Below are 19,961 nucleotides of genomic sequence, written 5' to 3' on the forward strand. Positions count from 1 at the left end.
AGGGGTGTCTTGCTCTCTTATGAACATTTTATGCAAGATTTCTCTTTTCCAGTCCCCCCAAGAGAATATGTTTTTGGGGCAATTCCTGATTGTATGAAACTTTTAGTCAATCTTGGCCCTAAAGGTTCGTTATGCTCTTCATTTATATTTGATAACACTAATCTATTTGTTGATCAAAATTATTTCAGTAGTTTATCAAACATAAAAAAATCGCTCAATTCTTAACAGAGATCAGATATCTTTACCTGCTCGCTAATGGAATAACAAATTTGATGATATGTAGGCCTATGGGAAGATTTCTGGCTCCTTCAGAAAAATTGAAGATTGTATGTCTATGAAAGACGCAGACACAAGGTTCTGTCCCAATCATAGTCAAACATTTATTGGTAAAGCATCTCAATATATATTGGTACAAGAGGAAGTCTTAGTCACCTGGGACCTATAAGATCCCTTATCCAGGTGTCTGGCATGAGTCACGCAATCTCTCCGGTAGAATTAAATGCCAAGCTTGTGTCCAGTGTTTTTGCAACTTAGAAAATTTATAATAAGCATAAGGAAGTCTCACAAATTAGAGAAGTATTCCCAAGGATGTATACTGTAAGTCATGAGATTTGATATGCATACGTGACTTACAACAGCCATAAGGAGAAGTTCATCCAGGGACTTTGGGTACATACGAGTACAACAGATGCTGACTTTAACTGAATTAATTTATTTATAGCATGATTCGAAACCATATAGAGAAGTTACAAAACCTTATTGCATTTAGAATGAAATATGTGAAAGTGGTTATTGCTCAATTATAAAATATGAGGAATACAAAGTCTGGTATAAAATATTAAACTATTGCATTATGAAATAAGAAACCAGTGGGTGTGGGGAACCAGGAAAGAATTAATTTTTACACTAATAAAGTGGTATAGATTTCCTTTAAAATTATTCATAATTGCTACACAGTTATATAACTTTGCTAAATTCAATAATAATATTTCCCCCTTGTGCATCTTTTGTCATCAGGCTGATGAGACAATCCTTCGTTTATTTTGGGAATGTATATACTGCAAAATACTTTGAGTTGACTTTTCAAATTTTGTTATAAGATATCTTTCTGTGTGGGGGTGTGGGTGTGTGTGTGGGGGTGTGGGTGTGGGTGTGTGTGTGGGTGTGGGTGTGGGGGTGTGGGTGTGGGTGGGTGTGTGTGTGGGGGTGTGTGTTTAGCAATGATGTGTGACTGCGTGGAGTATTAGATTCAGCTGTTAAATTGTGTATTGGTGTTTTGTTTGTTTAACCCCATATGTGTATTTTGAGAGGTCACACGGGTATTAGACCATTTATTATTCTGTACATCTGACTCATATAAGTGACCTGGGGAATTTGTATTGCCTATTTCATTTATAATCTTTTTTTTTGTTTCTTTTTTTTTGTGTGGTGGTTGGTTTCTCTAATTGAAATGGTTTGTTTCACTAACTGGAAGTGATTGGTTTTCTACTTTGTGTGTGGGATTTTCTTTCTTTATATTGGTACCTATTATTATTATTGTGTGATTCATTACCTCAGGGTATCTATGAGACAAATGGTCTAAGAACTACATATGGTATGGACGCTGTGTAGTGTGTTTACGCCTTTTATGTGAATGTGGATGTTTGTATTTTTATACCACTAAATTAAAGATTGAAAAAGCACACCCTTGTTGTATTCCTCCATTTGGTTGGGGGGCCTGTTGTAAGAATTGAATATTAATACCCCTTTGTTACATATAACTTGACACTGTCACACTTGTAAGACTACAATGATGCCAATCTTTTCAGCTAGCTTAATTATTTGTATATTTATGTTTATATAATGTAGCCCACGATATTATGTACTATTTTCCATATATTGTATTGTTCTGTATATTTTATTAAAGCATAATAAAAAATAATAAATCCCCAAGAAATCATTCATAATTAGGTAAATTACAAATAATATCGCATGTAATGTTTAACTTTATTTTAAAAAAGATAGGTGTTGGTGTTTAAGTAACACTCCTTCACTTAACAAAAACAAATAACGGCATGGTTAGCAAATAAGTGACTTAATTGTATTTAGTTTAAAAGGTTTTCGTCACCAAAGCGTTATGTCTGCAGCTCACAACAAACTGTAAGCCGTCAGATTAAGCCAGCACTTGACTTTATTAGGTTTCAATCCTCTTATAATAAAACGCACGGAGCGCTGTTGATTGGAAGCGCCGGTGTGTCCGGATGTGATGTGTACGTCACACAGTCAGCATGAAGCGCAACAACATCCAAACTGTCAAACGGACCAGCGAGAGAGAGAGAAAGAGACGTAAAGCGGGTTACCCGACAACTTGGTTCTGCTTTTTTTCACACGTTGTGCGACACGTAGCCGCCTGGTTTGGGAACCATGCCCTGACCAAAACTGTCAAACGACTTAAACCAGAGAAAGACGTTAAGCGGTATACCCGACAACTTAGTTCTGCTTTTCACAAGTTGTGCACAGTATTTGTTTTGTTTGGTTCACCGGAGACTTAACTTTACTGCTATGGAATGACAATTATGTAAGGGAACAAAACTGCTTCATTGTATCAGCCCCATCCCAAGGACATAATGTCTTCGACTTTCCCTCGTTCGGGATTTGTGGTCATTTGTGTGGTAAGTCCTGTTTTTAATAAAAAACAAGCTTTATACTACAGTATGCACCAACGTGTGCTGTTAATTTTACCTCAAGACTTGTTTAACTTCTCTTCAGCATCAAAATGTGTTAAAACTTTGTTTACATTTAGTATGTGTTTTCCCTGGGATCAAACCCATGACCTTTGTTTTCGTAACTATTAACTGAGATACACTAACACATGAACACATGCATTTACTAACTACATTAACTTTTTATTCATCTCTACTGGACAATAAACAAAACTAGCAATTACAACCCCCACAGTATTATATCAAATGATTAATGTAAATATGTACAGTTGACACTTTAACCCCCCTCCCCATGTTTAAACCAAACACACGTGATTATACACATGAACTTTACAGAAATGTGAGCAATATACTTTACATACTTAAATATAGTTAGGTAGTGCATCTTATATAACTCTCTCTTCTCTCATTTGTCTTCTTCTGTGTTTGTTTGTGCAGACTCTGGTTTTAAATCTTGCCCTGTATCCTATGCTGACAATGGTGGGCATTCAGATCCACTCTGCTATCACGGGAAGCTATGTCGCGGGATATCACTCTGTGTTGCTCATCAACTGTCCTACTGAACGGATTGCTAGAGACATTGGCAGGTACACACACACGCTTCATGCACAAACATACAGTAAGTTTAAGAAGTGTTAAGTGTAAGAAATATGTCTCACCCTTATCTGCCACTAAGTAATCTTGTTTGCATTCAGCCATCAGGTGACAAAGGAATGTTTTTGTTTACAGTTAATAGAGGTCACCTCAGGTCACGTGATTTTTTGTATTCAAGGTCATTGAACAAACTGTGGTCACACCCAGTAAAAACAGTTAGTCATGAGCATGCATGTGAGAGTCAGTGGTATACAATAACTACTCTGTTATATATACAGGGCTTATTTTGAAGAGATGCTGATTTACATTAGCCTCTTTCACACATTTCGGTAAATTACCATGAATTTACCAAAATTACTTTTCCAGTAAATACAAAAATGTGCTGTTTACACATGCAATGATGTTCCACCTTTTTACCACTAAAATTCAAATATCAGTATCAAAATTAAGGTAAATGACAGAAAGTGGAAATTTTCTCTAAACAGCCATGCGGCGAGGTCGTGTTGTGCTGTAAATAAAAGGTGGGCTATGGACGGTTTCAGCAGTAACAACATAAACAAATGACTTTCGTGGAACAAACGTAACTTCCGGTAAACTTCCGCAAAGAATCAAAAACAACAGAGTCCTTTTAGAGTACTTTATTTCTGATAACAAGCTAAACAAACAAGTAGATGACCTTAGTTCAAATCATAGCTTAAGCGTATCAAAAACTACACTAAGCTAACATTACTGTGTAAAATGTGTACCACATAATGTATACAATCTTAACAGATCGGCTGCCAAACCTCCCTTTACATAGCATTGATATGATCACCATCTCCCCTCGTCTTTAGAAAACCAAAACATTTATTTTCGACAGTTATTTTTGATAAGGTATTTGTTCCAGAGTTCAGTTTAGCCCCTAGTCAGACCATTAAACAAACAGAGACAAAAAGTTAAGTTCCTTCAACACGCGTAACTGCGACAATGCACGTGCGTCCAATGAAACCCTCTAACTTCATAATATAAGCAAATAGATGGTAAGCTGTTCATAACAATTTTAGTGAAGAGATGTGGACGATAGCTTAAGGTGTGCTTAAGCATGTGGTGAGACACGTCCGTAAACAGCATATGTTTATATGATATGATCATAACTCTGTCATAGTGCTAAAGACAAAGGGCTTTATCTTACACCCGGCACAATGCAGCGCAATGCGCGACGCAAGTGTCTTCTGCTAGTTTCCACCCTGCGCAATTATCATTTTGACGTTTAGCGCAATGCATTTGCGCCCCCTTTTGCGCCCATGGGCGTTCTGGTCTGAAAACAAGGTGTGTTCAGGTGCATTGTTGGCGCGTTGCTATTTTGAGGCAACTAAAATAGACTACGCCCAATAGCTCTCAATAGTTGGCGCAATATGTTTTTTGTTATTTAAAGAGCACATTAGTAAAATGCGCCTATAAACGGGACGACAACGCGGGTTTGCTTAGCACATACATGAATGCGCAGCAGCACAAAAACGCTTTGTGATATGTAATATGAAAGATTAAAGGATTGAATGTAAAAGATTATTATTGAGTCCTTTATCTCTTGTATTTTTAGAGTACAAACCTTTTCTTGCATATTTGCTAATTATTTTATGAGATTACAATGATTATAGGATATAGATACATTTGCAGCAATTCAAAGCCTGCTATTTGTACTTCAATGACTGAAAGAAAAAGTCTTTTAAAGGTTTTAATTCAAAAAATTAAAATTTAAATAAAAATGAAAACAACACATTTTTAACATTATTCTTAAAATGGTGGTCTTCTTCCTCCGCTTAGTTTTTCAGGGAATACGCAAAGCGCCAGCGCAACTGGCTTTTAAAGGGGATGAGAGATGAGACTCTCATTGGTTTATTGCACGTTACGCCCAAAACACACCGATTACTCATTAGGAAAATATGTACAACCCTTTTCGACCGTGTGCTTGGTGCACAAACCATTTTTCCTGTTGTTAAATTAGCAAAAGTGGCATCAGACACGCCAATTTAGACCGTGCACCGTGCGCTTTAGACGATGCGCTTAGATCATTAAAATAGGGCCCAAAAAGTTTAAGAAACATGTTGTATAAAAAAAACTAATATAGAATGACGGAAACCCAATACAGTAAAACACTGTACCTGTCATACAAGTAAATGCAGTGAAAGATTATTTTAGGATCTCCCCGGTCTGCATGGTCAAATGCAGCAAGATCCCATTGTTTCATTTGAAGTATTTTGTTAATGTTTCAGTGGTTTTGGTACTCTGCCCGACTCCCTTTTCAAAGGTGTTTTTCAAAAATCATGCACACCGCCTTTAACAATATGTGGTTATGAAACAATGTTACATACTGTACAGCACAGCCATGTTACCATGGATACAGAAATGATTACAGCACTCTGCCCTCAAAGACTCTGACCACAAAGATCTTCACAGTTATCTACAGAGTTATTATTTGTATGGAAATGTATATATAGAAGCATAAAACTTGAACTTGCTCAACCTAAACTTGATTCATATCAAATCATTTATTCAATCACATCCAGCCTGAGTTTCAATATCCCATCTCAGTTGCATTAGGATTTATTTGCCCATTATGCTCCTGTAAAGAGCACTTTACAGTGGTTAAATTTTTAGAGTGCACTCCACAGTAAGCTCATTAAATTGGACTCGAATTGCAATCTCGTGAGGTTAGACCCTGCTAGTCTAAAATGGTGGATTTTTTACCAAAATAAAGAGAAAAACAGAGAAACCAGATCCAAGAACTAATATGCAAAAATAATCTTCATTGTACAAAACTGATTATTCAATGTTGAGTTTCTTTATTATAAAACACACAGGGCACATGGACAAATAGACATATATGTTTTGGGAGTGTATGGAGTACAGTATAAGTTGAGTGAAATGGCCTTTGGCATATGTCTGTTGATTCAGTTAGATGCTCGAGCTGTTAAAAGAATATGAATATTAAGGATAAGGAGAGGGAATATACTGTAATAAGAAGTATGAGAAAATGGCAGGTCTATTAAGAAAGGTGAGATGCTGAACAGGGAGCTAATTGAACTCTCCATCTGGCAGCAGAACTAAAGGATGTAGCTGAAACAATGCAGAAACATTAGGTTGCAAACAGATCAATGACAATTAATGTTGTCCAATACGATATTAAAAAATAACTTTAAAAGGGTTCATTCCATGAACCAAACCTATATTGATCTTTTGACATTTAGGATTGTATTGTACTTTAGAAACATAATGCAAGTTTCCGAACTGAAGAGTATCTTCAAAACCTAGTAATAACGGTAATTCACTGAATTAGGGCTGGAGCTATTAATTATTTTAGTAATCGATTATTCTACAAATTATTCAATTAAAGGAATATTCCATTTTCTAAAAAGAAAAATCCAGATAATTTACTCACCACCATATCATCCAAAATGTTGATGTCTTTCTTTGTTCAATTGAGAAGAAATTATGTTTTTTAAGGAAAACATTGCAGGATTTTTCTCATTTTAATGGACTTTAATAGAGCACAACATTTAATACTTAACTCAACACCCAACAGTTTTTTCAATGGAGTTTCAAAGCACCACAAACAAGCCCAACCGAGGCACAAGGGTCCCATCTAGGGAAACGATTGTCATTTTTGACAAGAAAAATAAAAAATATGCTCTTTTAAACCACAACTTTAAGCATAGATTCATACTGTGTATTCTTTTATATTGCATATTAAAATTACATTAAAATTGTGTTGTTAATGAACTTAAATATTAAATGTAAAACAAAAACTTGTATTTATGAAATGTAATAGAGTAAACATTATGATAATATGCTTTGGAATGTATGTTTTCCAAAGAAAAACACGGATAAAATACAAATACTTCAAAAAATACTTTTAAGTAGAAAGTAAAACCTCTGCTTGATAGTGACCCCAGCAACTTGTCAACCCACCTGTTGTCTGTGGACGTTGGCATGAACGATCAATTTACTTCTTCTTTCTGTGTTTTTGGCAGTCTGTAAAATGATAGCTCCGAATTCTTGTCTATCGCACAACAACTTTTTCCCATTTAGATGTGTTTTTGCTGATTTCAGTGTGTACACAAATGCTGTCGCTCTCTTTTGCCACTCAGTGGGCGTAACCGCAGTCACTTTAGCCGAAGGTGACGTCACGTGCATACCCTCTATACAAAACAGAACTGGAAGTGGGAACTCAAATACAAACCAAAAGTCCAAAGACATGGAACAGGACTGTGACACATATGCACATATATACTCGTATACACACATACATATATACATGTATGTATTAAATTATTATTATTATATAAAATTTATTTTCATATATAATTATTCATATAAAATAAATTTAGTTTTTTTAAAGGGAGAAGAGAGAGAAATTCGATCAATATCTATGTCAAGTATTTTTAAATTTTTTATTGTTTTGTTTTTTTTATTTATTTTGGCACTTTGACGACTAATTTCTATGGGCCTGCGCTTTTTATCAAAATAAACTTGTTAAATGAACTCTTTGAGCAGCTCTGGAGATTAGGTTTATATGTTCACCTACTCATATGATAAATCCACGGGTGTCACACGTGTGGTATGTTAAATTGATAAACTTATTCACTGAAAAGACAAACAGAACAAGCAAATGACACATTCTAAAAAGCAGACTTTAATCCATATCATGAATTTTGCATATATTTCGCTGTGGAAATATGAGGTTTTCAAATATATGAACTCAAGGAAACAAGATTTTAAGAGCAAAACAAAGTGAAATAGTGCTGATCCATTGATTAACATAACTTCTCTCACACACGTGAACGTAGAAGCGTCTGCTGTGCGCGTGTGATAAAGGGTGCGTCAATAATAATGTTGTGTGGGGAAACGGTGCTCTGTCTGTAATTAAATGGACTAAGCAGAGCCATGCATTTTTGTATTCGAATTACTCGAGTTACTCGAGGAATTGTTACAGCCCAACACTGGATGTGCCCACTATCTTTTCATTTTTTATTTCTTTTTAATCTTTAAGAATGATTATATTAATAGCTAATACACATTCAGAACTGTAAAATCATTGGATTACTTCTGAGTTTAATTGCAGTTGTATGTGAATACAGATCAATAAGACAAACTAAATTATTTCTGTTATTCTGTTAGGGGCATCATGGAGAAAAGATTGGCAGCATGTGTGAATATATTTCCCCGCACTACCACTATGTAAGACCAGACAGTTTAACCTTTCACTCACTACAATGTCTAAACGCATAACTATACAGTGTTGCTTAAGGTCATGTTACCTGTAACCCACTTCCAGCACAAACACAAAACACAGGATGCTATGGAGGAAATCAGTTTGAATTTATATTGTTGGTTAAATTAACTCAATCTTTTAACATAGTCTCAAGCACCCATAATGTATTATGCTTTTATAATTTTTATAATTTTGTTATAAAATTATCATCCTCTGCCTAAAACGCTAAATTGTAGCTACTTTGCCTTTAAAGTCCTTACAGAAATAATGACAGGACTACAAATGAGCCGTTTGAAGCAGTTTGAAATGTGTGTTTTTTTTTGTTGGAGAGAATACCTCCCTTTTGAAAACTTTGTAACTTTACATGTGATTTACATAATCAAACTACAGTAAGCATAATAGTTTTTTTATATTATAAATTTCAGGTATTACTGTAAAGGATAGTTTCAAGATGCATCAGAAATACTCCTGGTGTGTTGATATTTTATTGCTACAAAAATAAAAAATGAATTTTGTATATAAACTGTTTATTTCTGTTGGATTGAAGTAATGTTTATTTAAAGAGTTTTTTTTTGTCATAGCTTGTGAGGACAAGAACATCTCTTATACAAAGACTTGATGCTTATTTAAGGTAAGTACATAGTATCAGTATTATACATTGTTCAACCAGGTCAAATGACATAAATTGTAGGGGCTGTGTGTAACTTTTAGAAGGATCTTTTGAAAGCAATGCAGTATAATATAGATAACTATGTTTTTAGTGGTGTATAAAGACCTTACAAAATGAACTCTATTGTTTGCTCTATTGTAGAGCAGCTTGTAAAACTCGAATTGCAACAAACAAATAGCTCTTTTTAAGACTTTATTATCAGCAACCCTGACAACAGCAACCACTGCTCACGGGTAAAACATAAACATACATAACATGAGGCATTCTCACCCCGTTAGCGCCCCCACAAGGACAGGATGTTAACCCCCAGGGGTCCAAAAACGCGGGGACGCGTTTTGACGTGTTTTCTCCTTATCATAGCAGAATCAACTTAAAATACTCCATCATTAATAATCAAACACTTACGTGTTTGACATCATTTGAAACTCTGAAGGGTCCTCTTTAATTAGTTCACATTAACAATAACAAGAGATCTTTGTGTTTTTGTCAAATAAAGAAAATAAACAGGGTGCGCATTCAGACATTTCTGTCTCCGCCAGCTGTCTCTTAAAACACGTTACAAAAATCAGTTGAAACTCCGCGAATACTCGTCACACAAACATAATACACATATCCAAAGAAAGCCTGAAATGTCTACTTTTAAACAAGCTAATTATAATCAAAAACAAATATTTCCTGTTTATATAATCTGCATTGAAGTAAAGAGAGTACTGTGTACCCTGGCTGAGCTCATTATCTTTAATTTGGTCACGCCCACAGCTGTTGACATGGTAATGAAGAGACAGCAGTTCCAACAATAATAAACAAAGCGTAACGTTTGATCAGATTTAAGGACTTTTTACCGCATGTTTGGATTATAAACTTTATTCACACACGTGAGGAATATCTTCATTTATGTCTGGACATTGAGGAAGAGAAGCGTTTATCTTTAACGTTACCTAAGAAGAGGAACGATGGAAGATGCATTGGAGAAGGATATAACTTATTCCTGAAGAAACTGTAAGTCATTTGTCTTCATTTATATTTGCTATCATGTAATATGTTATGGCTTGTGCAGTTCAGCCTACATAAGCAACCTTAGCAGACTGCACGCTTCGGATTTAAAAACGTTCGCATTGTTTACAAACGAGGGCGCGTGATTTCACGTAATGGCGGATTTCATTGATACATGCTGTAAGTTACAGTGTTAGACAGAGTTATTCACTTCCGTATCCTTCATGGCAACTTTGAGTAATGCTGCACTGCTGTATCTTTTAAGTGTGTGCTGTAATATGATTCCATGTTTACATGCTTATTTATAAACGAGTACGCGCGTGATCACGTAATGGCGGATTTCATTGTTACATGCTGTGTACAGTGTTAAGACACAGTTATTCACTTTCATATCCTTTATGGCAACTTTGAGTAATGCAGCTGCACTGCTGTATCTTTTAAGTGTGTGCTGTAATATGATTCCATGTTTACACGCTTGTTTACAAACGAGTAAGTTACGCGCGTGATCACGTAATGGCGGATTTCATTGTTACATGCTGTGTACAGTGTTAGACGCAGTTATTCACTTTCGTATCCTTCATGGCAACTTTGAGTAATACTGCACTGGGAATCTGCTGTAATATGATATTGTTTACATGCAACGCATTCCATACATTGCGCTTTACACGCGACACCGTTTTATTATGAGCTCCGCGTTGTTTACACGGAGACGCGAGCTCGCGCACATCCATTTGCGATGTGTTTTTAAAGTTCATACTCGCTTACAGAAACGCGTTTAAAACAGAAGCTAGACGATAAGGGGATGGGCATCTGAAAACAGTCATCTGAAAACAGCTTTTAATATAACTAATCATTGCAGATGTTTATTTGAGATACTAATTTAGTTTATGATAGTTTATCTGAATGTAGTGCTATCATTTACCCATCAGTTATGTATGTAAGGGTATTTCTGTGGACAATTTGTGCTGACAACTGTTTATAACTTTCTTAGAGGTCTGCATCTCTCTCATCAGTACAAAACTATGAAGTGGAAAAACATATTCACACTCTCTGGACATAAAGTTATATGGTAACATGAGCCACATGAAGTTTACAGCTCTGTTGTTTATCAGTTTCTTATACAAGTTCAGTATTTTAATAGGGTTTGTTTCCAAATAAATTGAAAATGTCCTACTGACCTTCATTTCTATTTTGATTATATTGTTAACTTCTTAATAAACCTCAAACAAACATGTCCATTTGTCCTCACATTCTTTACTGTAGTTCCCTCCTGCCTCATTATTATGCAGCTCATTATGCGAGCCTTTGTTTGCTAGCTGTCAATCAATCCTTCTCGCATACGGCCCCTCTAAACAAAAAGTGTCTTACAATTTCTAAAATAATATATTGGTTTATGTGACTGAGTAGGCAGGATGATTTTCACATCATTTTAAAGAAAAAACTCTAGACTACTTGATTATGTTTAGGAAAGTCTTGTTAAAACATGTTTAGTATGGGTTTTGTGAACTTATATCAGTGACTTAAAAATTTTGCTTTTTTAAAAACCACGCATAAACCTTTTTCTCTCAAAAATACAAACATGTACATACATGTAGCTCTTATAATATTTTAGCCCAGTTTGTTCTGAACACAGTGGTATGAGACACTTGCCATTATTATGTTTTAAAGCAACTGAAAAAAGACCAAATGTAAGAGCATGTCAGAACCTCTGACAGTGTCCCAAAATGGTTGGACCCCACAGGGTTAAACTAACAATCTCCCTCTTAAAAAAACAAAATAAAAAACCAAATACACATTTTTTAAAGGGAGTGGAAACATTATCCTAAAAGAAGGGGTGAGCATATGTAACAAAATTAAATGACAGTAACATCTCTTTAAAGAGATCATTATCCCTTTTTTTTTTAAACTTATTTACATTTAACTTATTTATGTTCCCATACACCTTCACTAAGGGTTTTCAGAAGTAACAAAGTAGAAGCTCCCTTTTTAGTCAGAGAGTCAGCAAGTTGTTGCTTTGTAGCAGACCAAAGGATCTGCTTGATGTTTCCAGAGTGGATTAGTTCTTTAATGCTGCTGATCTCAAGACGAAGTCTTTTTTCTGTAACAGACTTTATGGACTTCACAGCATCAAAAAGAGAATGATTGTCAGTTACACAGATAACTGGCAGGTTGTTTAAAGCAATGTTGCCTGTTGTAATTTCTGAATAAAGAGCAGATATACACATCCCATTATCAATGCCATCGGCGAGCGCCAGAGTTTCTCCTGCCAAAGTGCTTCTGACGACTCTTCTGATTCTCTTAGATTGCCAGGAGATGGGAGAAAATTTTCCATCTTCTCCCACCAAGAAAATTAGATGTCCACCTTGAGTACCGCCGTCCGGAAGATTTCCCAATGAGGCATCACTAAAAACAACCAGTTTCAGGGAGCTGTCTTTTCCCAGGTTCTGAAATTTTAAAATGACCTCCTCTGACTTTAGTTTTCTGATAAGCTTGTTTACATCGTGCAAAGTCTGAACAGTAGCATGTTTTGTAGTTGAAGCAAGGAGAGAAGTGTCACACATTATATCTGGTCTACTCTGTCTAGCAACCCACTGGATTTGTCCAATCTTGGACCTCAGCATGTCAGCTTCCAAGTTTGTCAGTGGAGCTGTACGTTGCACAGCTCTGGTTGGATCCAAAACAAAAGGCTGAAGATTCTTTATATATGTGCTTTGACGTACATGTATCTCTCCATTTCCAGAAGAGATTTCCATTCCCACATAATTAAAACTATCACTCTCTTGACGGCCAACTTCAAAAGCTGTTTTCAAATGTGGGATGACCAAAGAAGAAAACGTTTTCGAACCAGCCCACAGAAAATCATCAACATGAGAGGCGAGGATTCCAGTCAACTCACCTTTGTCGTCCAGCCAGTAGAACACTGCAGGGTCAATCTGTGATACATGACCTCCCAGCTGTTGCATGGTATCTTTTACCTTATTATACCAGTACAGAGAAGCATCCACTAAACCATACACACATTTGTTTAGTTTCCATAGCGTTCCTTTGCACATTGCTTCTGGAGGAGGACGAATATAGACATTTCTTGACAATTCTTTTCCTTGAAGAAAAGCAGCTTTGATATCAATTGAGTTCAGGTGCCATTTCCTTTGACATATGACTGCCATAACAACTCTTAGAGAATCTGAAGCACAAGTAGGAGAGTCTTTAGGAAGGTCACTGACATTTAATTCTTCGAAACCTCTTGCAACTAGTCTTGCCTTAGGTACTATACCATCAGGTGTTTCTTTAATTGAACACACCCACCTTGTGCTGATACATTTTTGACCATCATCTTTCACTTCCTTAAACACACAGTTACTTTTCCAGTTGTCCAGCTCAGTTTTCTTAGCTGCAGCAAAAGGTTCGTCTTCAATAATCAGCACATCACTTTCAATAGTATGTCTGTAAGCGTCTGATTGTGTCTTTCCAAAAGACCATTACTCCAGGGACTATATGCCGCAGTGGTCTTTACCTCAATGTTGAACTTTTCTGCCATGCACCTCATTTCCTCATTGTTAAACTCTCCACCATTGTCACTAAACAGTCTTTTAGGTGGACCATGTATGCTAATCCAACAGTGGATGAAGCTCTTTACAATTTCACTTGCCTTTTTTGTGGTCATAATAACTCCAGCACTAAAGCGAGTGAAGTGGTCAATAGCATGAAGATACCACACTCCTGTATCCAGTTCATGCAGGTCTATAGCTACTGTTTCATTGTAACTTGAGGCCATAGGCAGTCCCACCGCAGGCTTAGGTTTGGGCCTGCAGTATTTCACACATGTTTCACAGTGATCTACTATGTCCTTTAAAATCACAATGCACTCCTCATCATGATTACCTGAACTGATCAGCAGCTTTTTTAACCTATCCACAGTAGCATGGCCAAATTGTTTATGCAACTTTATTAGGACTTCTTTCTTTTTCTTTGAAGTCATGTTCTCTGTTACAAATAGAACTTCATCTTCACTACATTTCTCAGCATCACAGGAGGAGTCTTGATCCGTCAGGTTTATGCAGTAATGTCCTGATGAGGTAAGCTCAAGGGTCACAGGGTGTTTGAACATTATTGCGGTGTCATTCTGAAGATCCAGTACAGCACCTGCTCTTTTTAAGGACGTTTTGCTCAAGAGCAAAGGGATATCAACTGGGACTACTTCAGTTTCAATGTAACATTTGGTCTGTCCAATCATAGCTGGAATCTTGACCTGTTTTGTAGAATGTACAACTTTTCCATCTCCAAACTTGAAAGCTCTTGCACTATCTGTGCGTTTCAACTTTTTTAGCTCTGCTGTTTTTAGTCCACTGACGTAGTGATCAAACCATTTCTGTCCGCACACTGTTTTAGTACAGGCTGTATCAATAACTGCTGACCCAAGTGATTCAACCATAAACACTTCTGCATCTGACAAAGTTTCTTTAGAAAACAAAGTGATGTTACATTGCTCTACATCCTCAGTCAGCTTTGCTTGTTCAGTTCTGTGAGGGCAGTCTTTTGCCCAGTGATATGTACTCTGACAGATAGCACATTTAGATCGCCTGCCATATCTATCGAGAGGATTCGTTCCTGGCTGTGTTTTCAGTGGTCTTTGTAGACGTGGCTTGTTTTCTTTCTTACTAAAATCAGTGAAACATGCAGACTCACCAGTAAAGTGGCTTCCACGCATGTAATTTTCTCCAAAAATTCGTTTCAGAGCAGATTTCATGTCCGCAAATGTGAGGGTTGCGCAAGCGGTAAGCGCTAATTGTTTATCTTTAGCATCGAGACCCGCTGTGTCGAGCAGTTTAAACGCCAGTACAGCATCTGGAAGTGTCATACCGAAATTCCGCAGCTTGTTATATTTGCTTTCAAACTCGATGATGTAATCGGCCATCGGGATTCCGTGTTCTCGTGTGATACGATCAAACTCCGTATACGCGTCGTATTGGCGATCTTTTTCTTCTTTCAGGAATACAGAGTCCAACTTGTCTAAAATCGTTTTCATACCATCATCTTTGTTTAAATCATCCGCAGATATTTCCAGAGCAGCATCTCGCGCCCTCCCCGTTAACGATAGCGCGACAGCCAGTGCTTGTTTCTTTTTCTCCAGCTCTGTGACACGCATCCACATTTCCACCTCATTTTTCCAGCTCTCATAACACTTCTTTTCATCAAACTGTGGCGGGACCTTGTAGTTTCCCGCAGCCATCCTCTGCTACCAATGTAAAACTCGAATTGCAACAAACAAATAGCTCTTTTTAAGACTTTATTATCAGCAACCCTGACAACAGCAACCACTGCTCACGGGTAAAACATAAACATACATAACATGAGGCATTCTCACCCCGTTAGCGCCCCCACAAGGACAGGATGTTAAACTAACACAGCTTTCACATTTTACAGTGCAAAAGTTGCTGTCTATTTACTTCCATCATTGCTGATGCTTCTCCAACAACATGCACGACAAGCTTTTGTCTTGATACTGTATCATGCTCATCAATGCAAACAACTACAACAACGTTTAAATGAAAACTGACGCATAGCCTATGGCGTAGGTCCGACACAGAATTCAAAATCGCCCTTTAAAAGAGTAATATTTAGAGCTTGCTGCTAGAGGGCGCCAAAACAATCAAAACAATAACAATGACGTAGATTAATGACGCTCCGAAGCAGCGTGGAAAAACCCTTCTTGGGTCATTTGGTTGGCCCATACGCTTACTGGAGCTGTCTTTGCTGACACAACCAGCGGCAGACGAGTAATTGTAGTCCATAAACAAGCGCGTAGCCCCATAGGCGCTATACACTAACTTCCGCATTTGTCCACCACACTGTTGTCATGTGGTTTTTACGTCAGTTAAAGCGGTAACAAAGGGTAACATGGATATTAAAGCAACACTAAAAAGTTTTTTTTTACCTTAAAATAAAATTTTTCAAAAAAGTTTCAGTCGTTCATCCACTCGAAACAGGGTGAACGGCACTTTCACATTCTCTTTGCAGCCCTCTATCGGCCAAAACCGCACTAGTTTCCAGCCATCGGGTCGCGGTCCTGTAGTTTGAGTGAAAACTACAGAAACTTGCTTTACGGCAGACCTACAACCCAATCAGAGCCAGCTTTGCTGAAGTAGGCTAAATTATTTACGACAGTGGTAATGGACAATTCCGCTTCCAACCTGTAGGGGGAGCAAAGGGCAAAAACTCTTTAGTGTTGCTTTAACGTCATTGACAGGTGACTGCACTGCCCCATGTCACTGTTTAGAATGGCAATTTTCTCACGATTTACAAGTAGTTGAAAACATTATTGATATTGATAGTAATCAGCTGGACAAAATATATAACACTGGCCCAGTGGTTTTTGGATATTTTACTGCAAATATCTTACAAATTGCACCTTTAATCTAGACATTCAGATTAGCTGGGATATAGTGAGCAATCATGTGTGTGCCAAAGCACAACTTAGAAAAGATTAGAAAAAAAGATTAAAATGTCTAACTTTACCAAATCACAGAAAAATACCAAGAGCTTTTAAAGAGCTTTGAAAACATTGAAATTGATTAAATGCCCAGTAGAGCCCCTGCAGTTAAGATTGTGGAGATTTCACTAAGCTAGCAGATAAAACATCAATTCACCAGATGAGATGTGAACAAAGTACCATTTAAATAATTTGGAACTTTACTAGTTTAACTGAACCTTATTGTACAGTACACACATTTAAAGATAAGGAAAGCTGAAAACATACCTTATTTTAGTAAAAATAAGGAATATTAAAGATGGAGATCTCCTTAATATGCCAAACAGCCACTCCAATGTAAGTCTGTTATATGCTACGAAAACTAGTGAATGCTTTATATATTTCAATATATGCATTTGTGTTCCTTTAGAGCTGTGCATCCATATGACCTTCCAGAAATCATCAGTTTTCCCATTGAGGATGGAAGCCTGCACTATTTGAAGTGGATAGAAGATGCAGTCACTGATATTTGAAATGTGAATGTTTGTATTCAAACGGAGAAGCACCTTTAAACTTCGGGGTGCAAAATAACAAATTGGGGTTGTGGTTAAATGTGTAGTTTTCTCAGCTTAATGAGAATTGTGGTCCAAGAATAAATAACAAGTGGATTTGTTTGGAAGGCAGTTTGTTGTACCCATACCAGAAAGCAAAAATTAGAAATCATCCTGAGATTTTAAAGGATCATTTGCTTCCAAACTGGCCTTTATGATCAACTGGATTAGACTTTGTTCAGATCTGTTTTAGTGACCTTAGGTGTTACAGCATAGTAACTATGCTCAATAGCATATGTTTAAATGTATATATTTATTGACCTTTTATTGACTTGAATAACTTATTTTGAAGAGTATCACAATTTCTAATATGAATTAAATAATTTGTTCAAATAACTTATTTGGTTAGTCATGTTTAAATGGTGATTGGGTCATTTACATGTTTTTGTTTTAAAAATCTGTACTACATTCATTTCAAAATAAAGAATGAAACCATTTTACCTTTGACAGCATTACTTCAGCCTAACACATTCATCTGATGCATCAAATCTACTCACTCATTTTATAGAAATGCACAGATCTGATACAGTGTGCTTACTAGTAAGTCATCTCATAAATTGTGTGAAATATTCATTATCATACTTTGCAAACCAATTTCTTGTGTTGAGCAAACAGGGCTAAACAAAGATTAGGTGAATTTTTTCCCTGTGGACCGAGCTTTAGTAGAGCACCAAGACAAACATTCATGTTCCAGACGTTGCATGTAACAGTCTCTGGACAGTGTATGAGTGCCTACACGTTACAATAATTTTTTTAGGTAAATTAGGGCTTTTTATTTCTACATATACACTTTAAGCACTCCATGCATTCATTTAAACAAATTTTTTTTGATTTAGTAAAATTGCAGTAAAAGGTTGTGGCTTCCATGGGGTAAAATAAATACCTTGTAATGCACTGTAAGTCCCTTAGGATAAAAGTGTCTACCGTACAGTAAATGTACAATGCGAATTGAAATATTAACAATAAAACCATGTCACGTATATTGGAAGCAGGATTATTTAAGAGGTCTAAATCGAAAAAACTTTGAAAAACTTTTTCAATATAAAACAGAAAAATGCATCAAATTTTATAGCTGCACAAAATATTGCAGTTAGTTGAGCTGACATAAAAGGTTCTGAGTCTTTCTGTCCTATCATCATTAAAAAGCGGTTAAATTTTTACTGTGTGTAGCTGAAGGGGAAATTGGTTTGCTGAATGGGTTCACATTTGCTTTGGTCTGGTTTTTGCAGTCGTGTTTCAGACTGTGGAACAACAATTGAAGTGCCGATGTGTGGAAGTGCTTTTGTGTGCCTGGGGATTAAATACAATACAGTCACAATAAAGTCATTAATCTGACCACCCATCCAACCAGCGACACATAGTAACCTACAATGACATACTATCTCTTGTTTTGAAAGTGTCAGGCTTCTGTGTTCTTTCATGTCTTTTCATTTGAATAATTTATTTTGTAATGTGCATTATGTCACTTTTAATTGTAGTCCTTAGTTCATGTATTTTCTAAATAGCCCCCATACCTTTATACACTAATCCCTACATTACTTCACTAATATAGTTCACTCAATTAAGTTAATGAAACTAGTAAGTGAAATCGGACACTTGAGCTCGCTGGAAGTGCCGCTGTGTGGGTGCCATCTTCCATTTCAGTGGACGAGTGTGGCCCTGTCCCAAATAAAACACTTCATGTGGACTTTCGGTCTCGTGGCTTTAAATTGCGTGTGCTCGCTTACAGGGGCAGATCTAGAAAATTATTTATGGGGTGGCAAGGGGGTGGCATGAGAACTACGAGGGGTGGCAATGAAGTAAGCATCCTTGCATGGTTGTCGTGGATACAAAAAATTATATACTGTATATACTATATGCGGTGTATAGACTGGACCTCAAATTTTTATAACATAAAAACAGGCAACAACAAATGTTCCTATAAGTACCCAAGCAGCTACCTTTAGCATCTCTACTGTAGCACCCTTTGTCTTAATACACACTGTTGGAGAAAATGATTTTATTATCATTTATAGATGTGTTTCTTTCTAATAGATGTATTTTTATTAAGGTTTTCTCTGTAATAGAAAACAAACTATGTTTTACATTCTTTCTCTTAGCCACATAGATAGGAGAAGAGCACAAGCTGTACTTTGTGGTTTTGACACCTCCACCTCCAGTTCAGGGTGGTGGAAAGTTGTTTATCTGTTTCAAACTCAGCTCTTACCTATGTCTGTTTTTTTGGATGTTTTCAGATGTGTGTGTGTATGTGTTAAAAATCCATGACATATGTTGTCTTGCACTTATCTTTTTGGGTGTCAACCCATCTTATAAAAAGAGCTTGCAGACAAAGAATCGGAGAGAGACAGCTTGAGTATTTCTTGATGAGAAATCTCTCTGGTTCTTTCCCTCGCGAGTGATTTAAACCTGAATTCTTGGTCTGACGTGTCTTAATTGTTGTTAAGGTAATTTAAATAAACCTAACATTTTGGTCCTTCGAGCCGGATTCCAACATACCCGGAGATCAGCAGTGGAGGAGACAAGCCGAAGCCCGACGTCGGCCGAATTCGTCTAAGAGTTCGAAGCAAAGCCCTGGGAGGTGAGAATTCCTCGCCAGGCCGGCATTTAGGTTTCCTCTGCTGATGATCCCGGATTGACAGAATTCGAAGCAAGACACAAATCAGGCGCAGTG

General features: G+C 36.8%; 1 protein-coding gene across 1 annotated transcript; it reads left to right on the forward strand.

Moving 5' to 3' along the window:
* Positions 1–2,267: 2,267 nt before the first annotated feature.
* Positions 2,268–19,701, forward strand: LOC129440332 (protein CutA homolog). Its single transcript, XM_073860787.1, is given in 7 exon segments — positions 2,268–2,498; positions 2,589–2,651; positions 3,141–3,289; positions 8,454–8,513; positions 8,973–9,018; positions 9,129–9,178; positions 17,110–19,701. Coding segments are annotated over 7 exon segments (702 nt in total). The 3' UTR covers positions 17,213–19,701.
* Positions 19,702–19,961: the final 260 nt, after the last annotated feature.

This window comes from Misgurnus anguillicaudatus, chromosome 22 (genome assembly GCF_027580225.2).
Source record: "Misgurnus anguillicaudatus chromosome 22, ASM2758022v2, whole genome shotgun sequence".
Taxonomy (NCBI): Eukaryota; Metazoa; Chordata; class Actinopteri; order Cypriniformes; family Cobitidae; genus Misgurnus; species Misgurnus anguillicaudatus.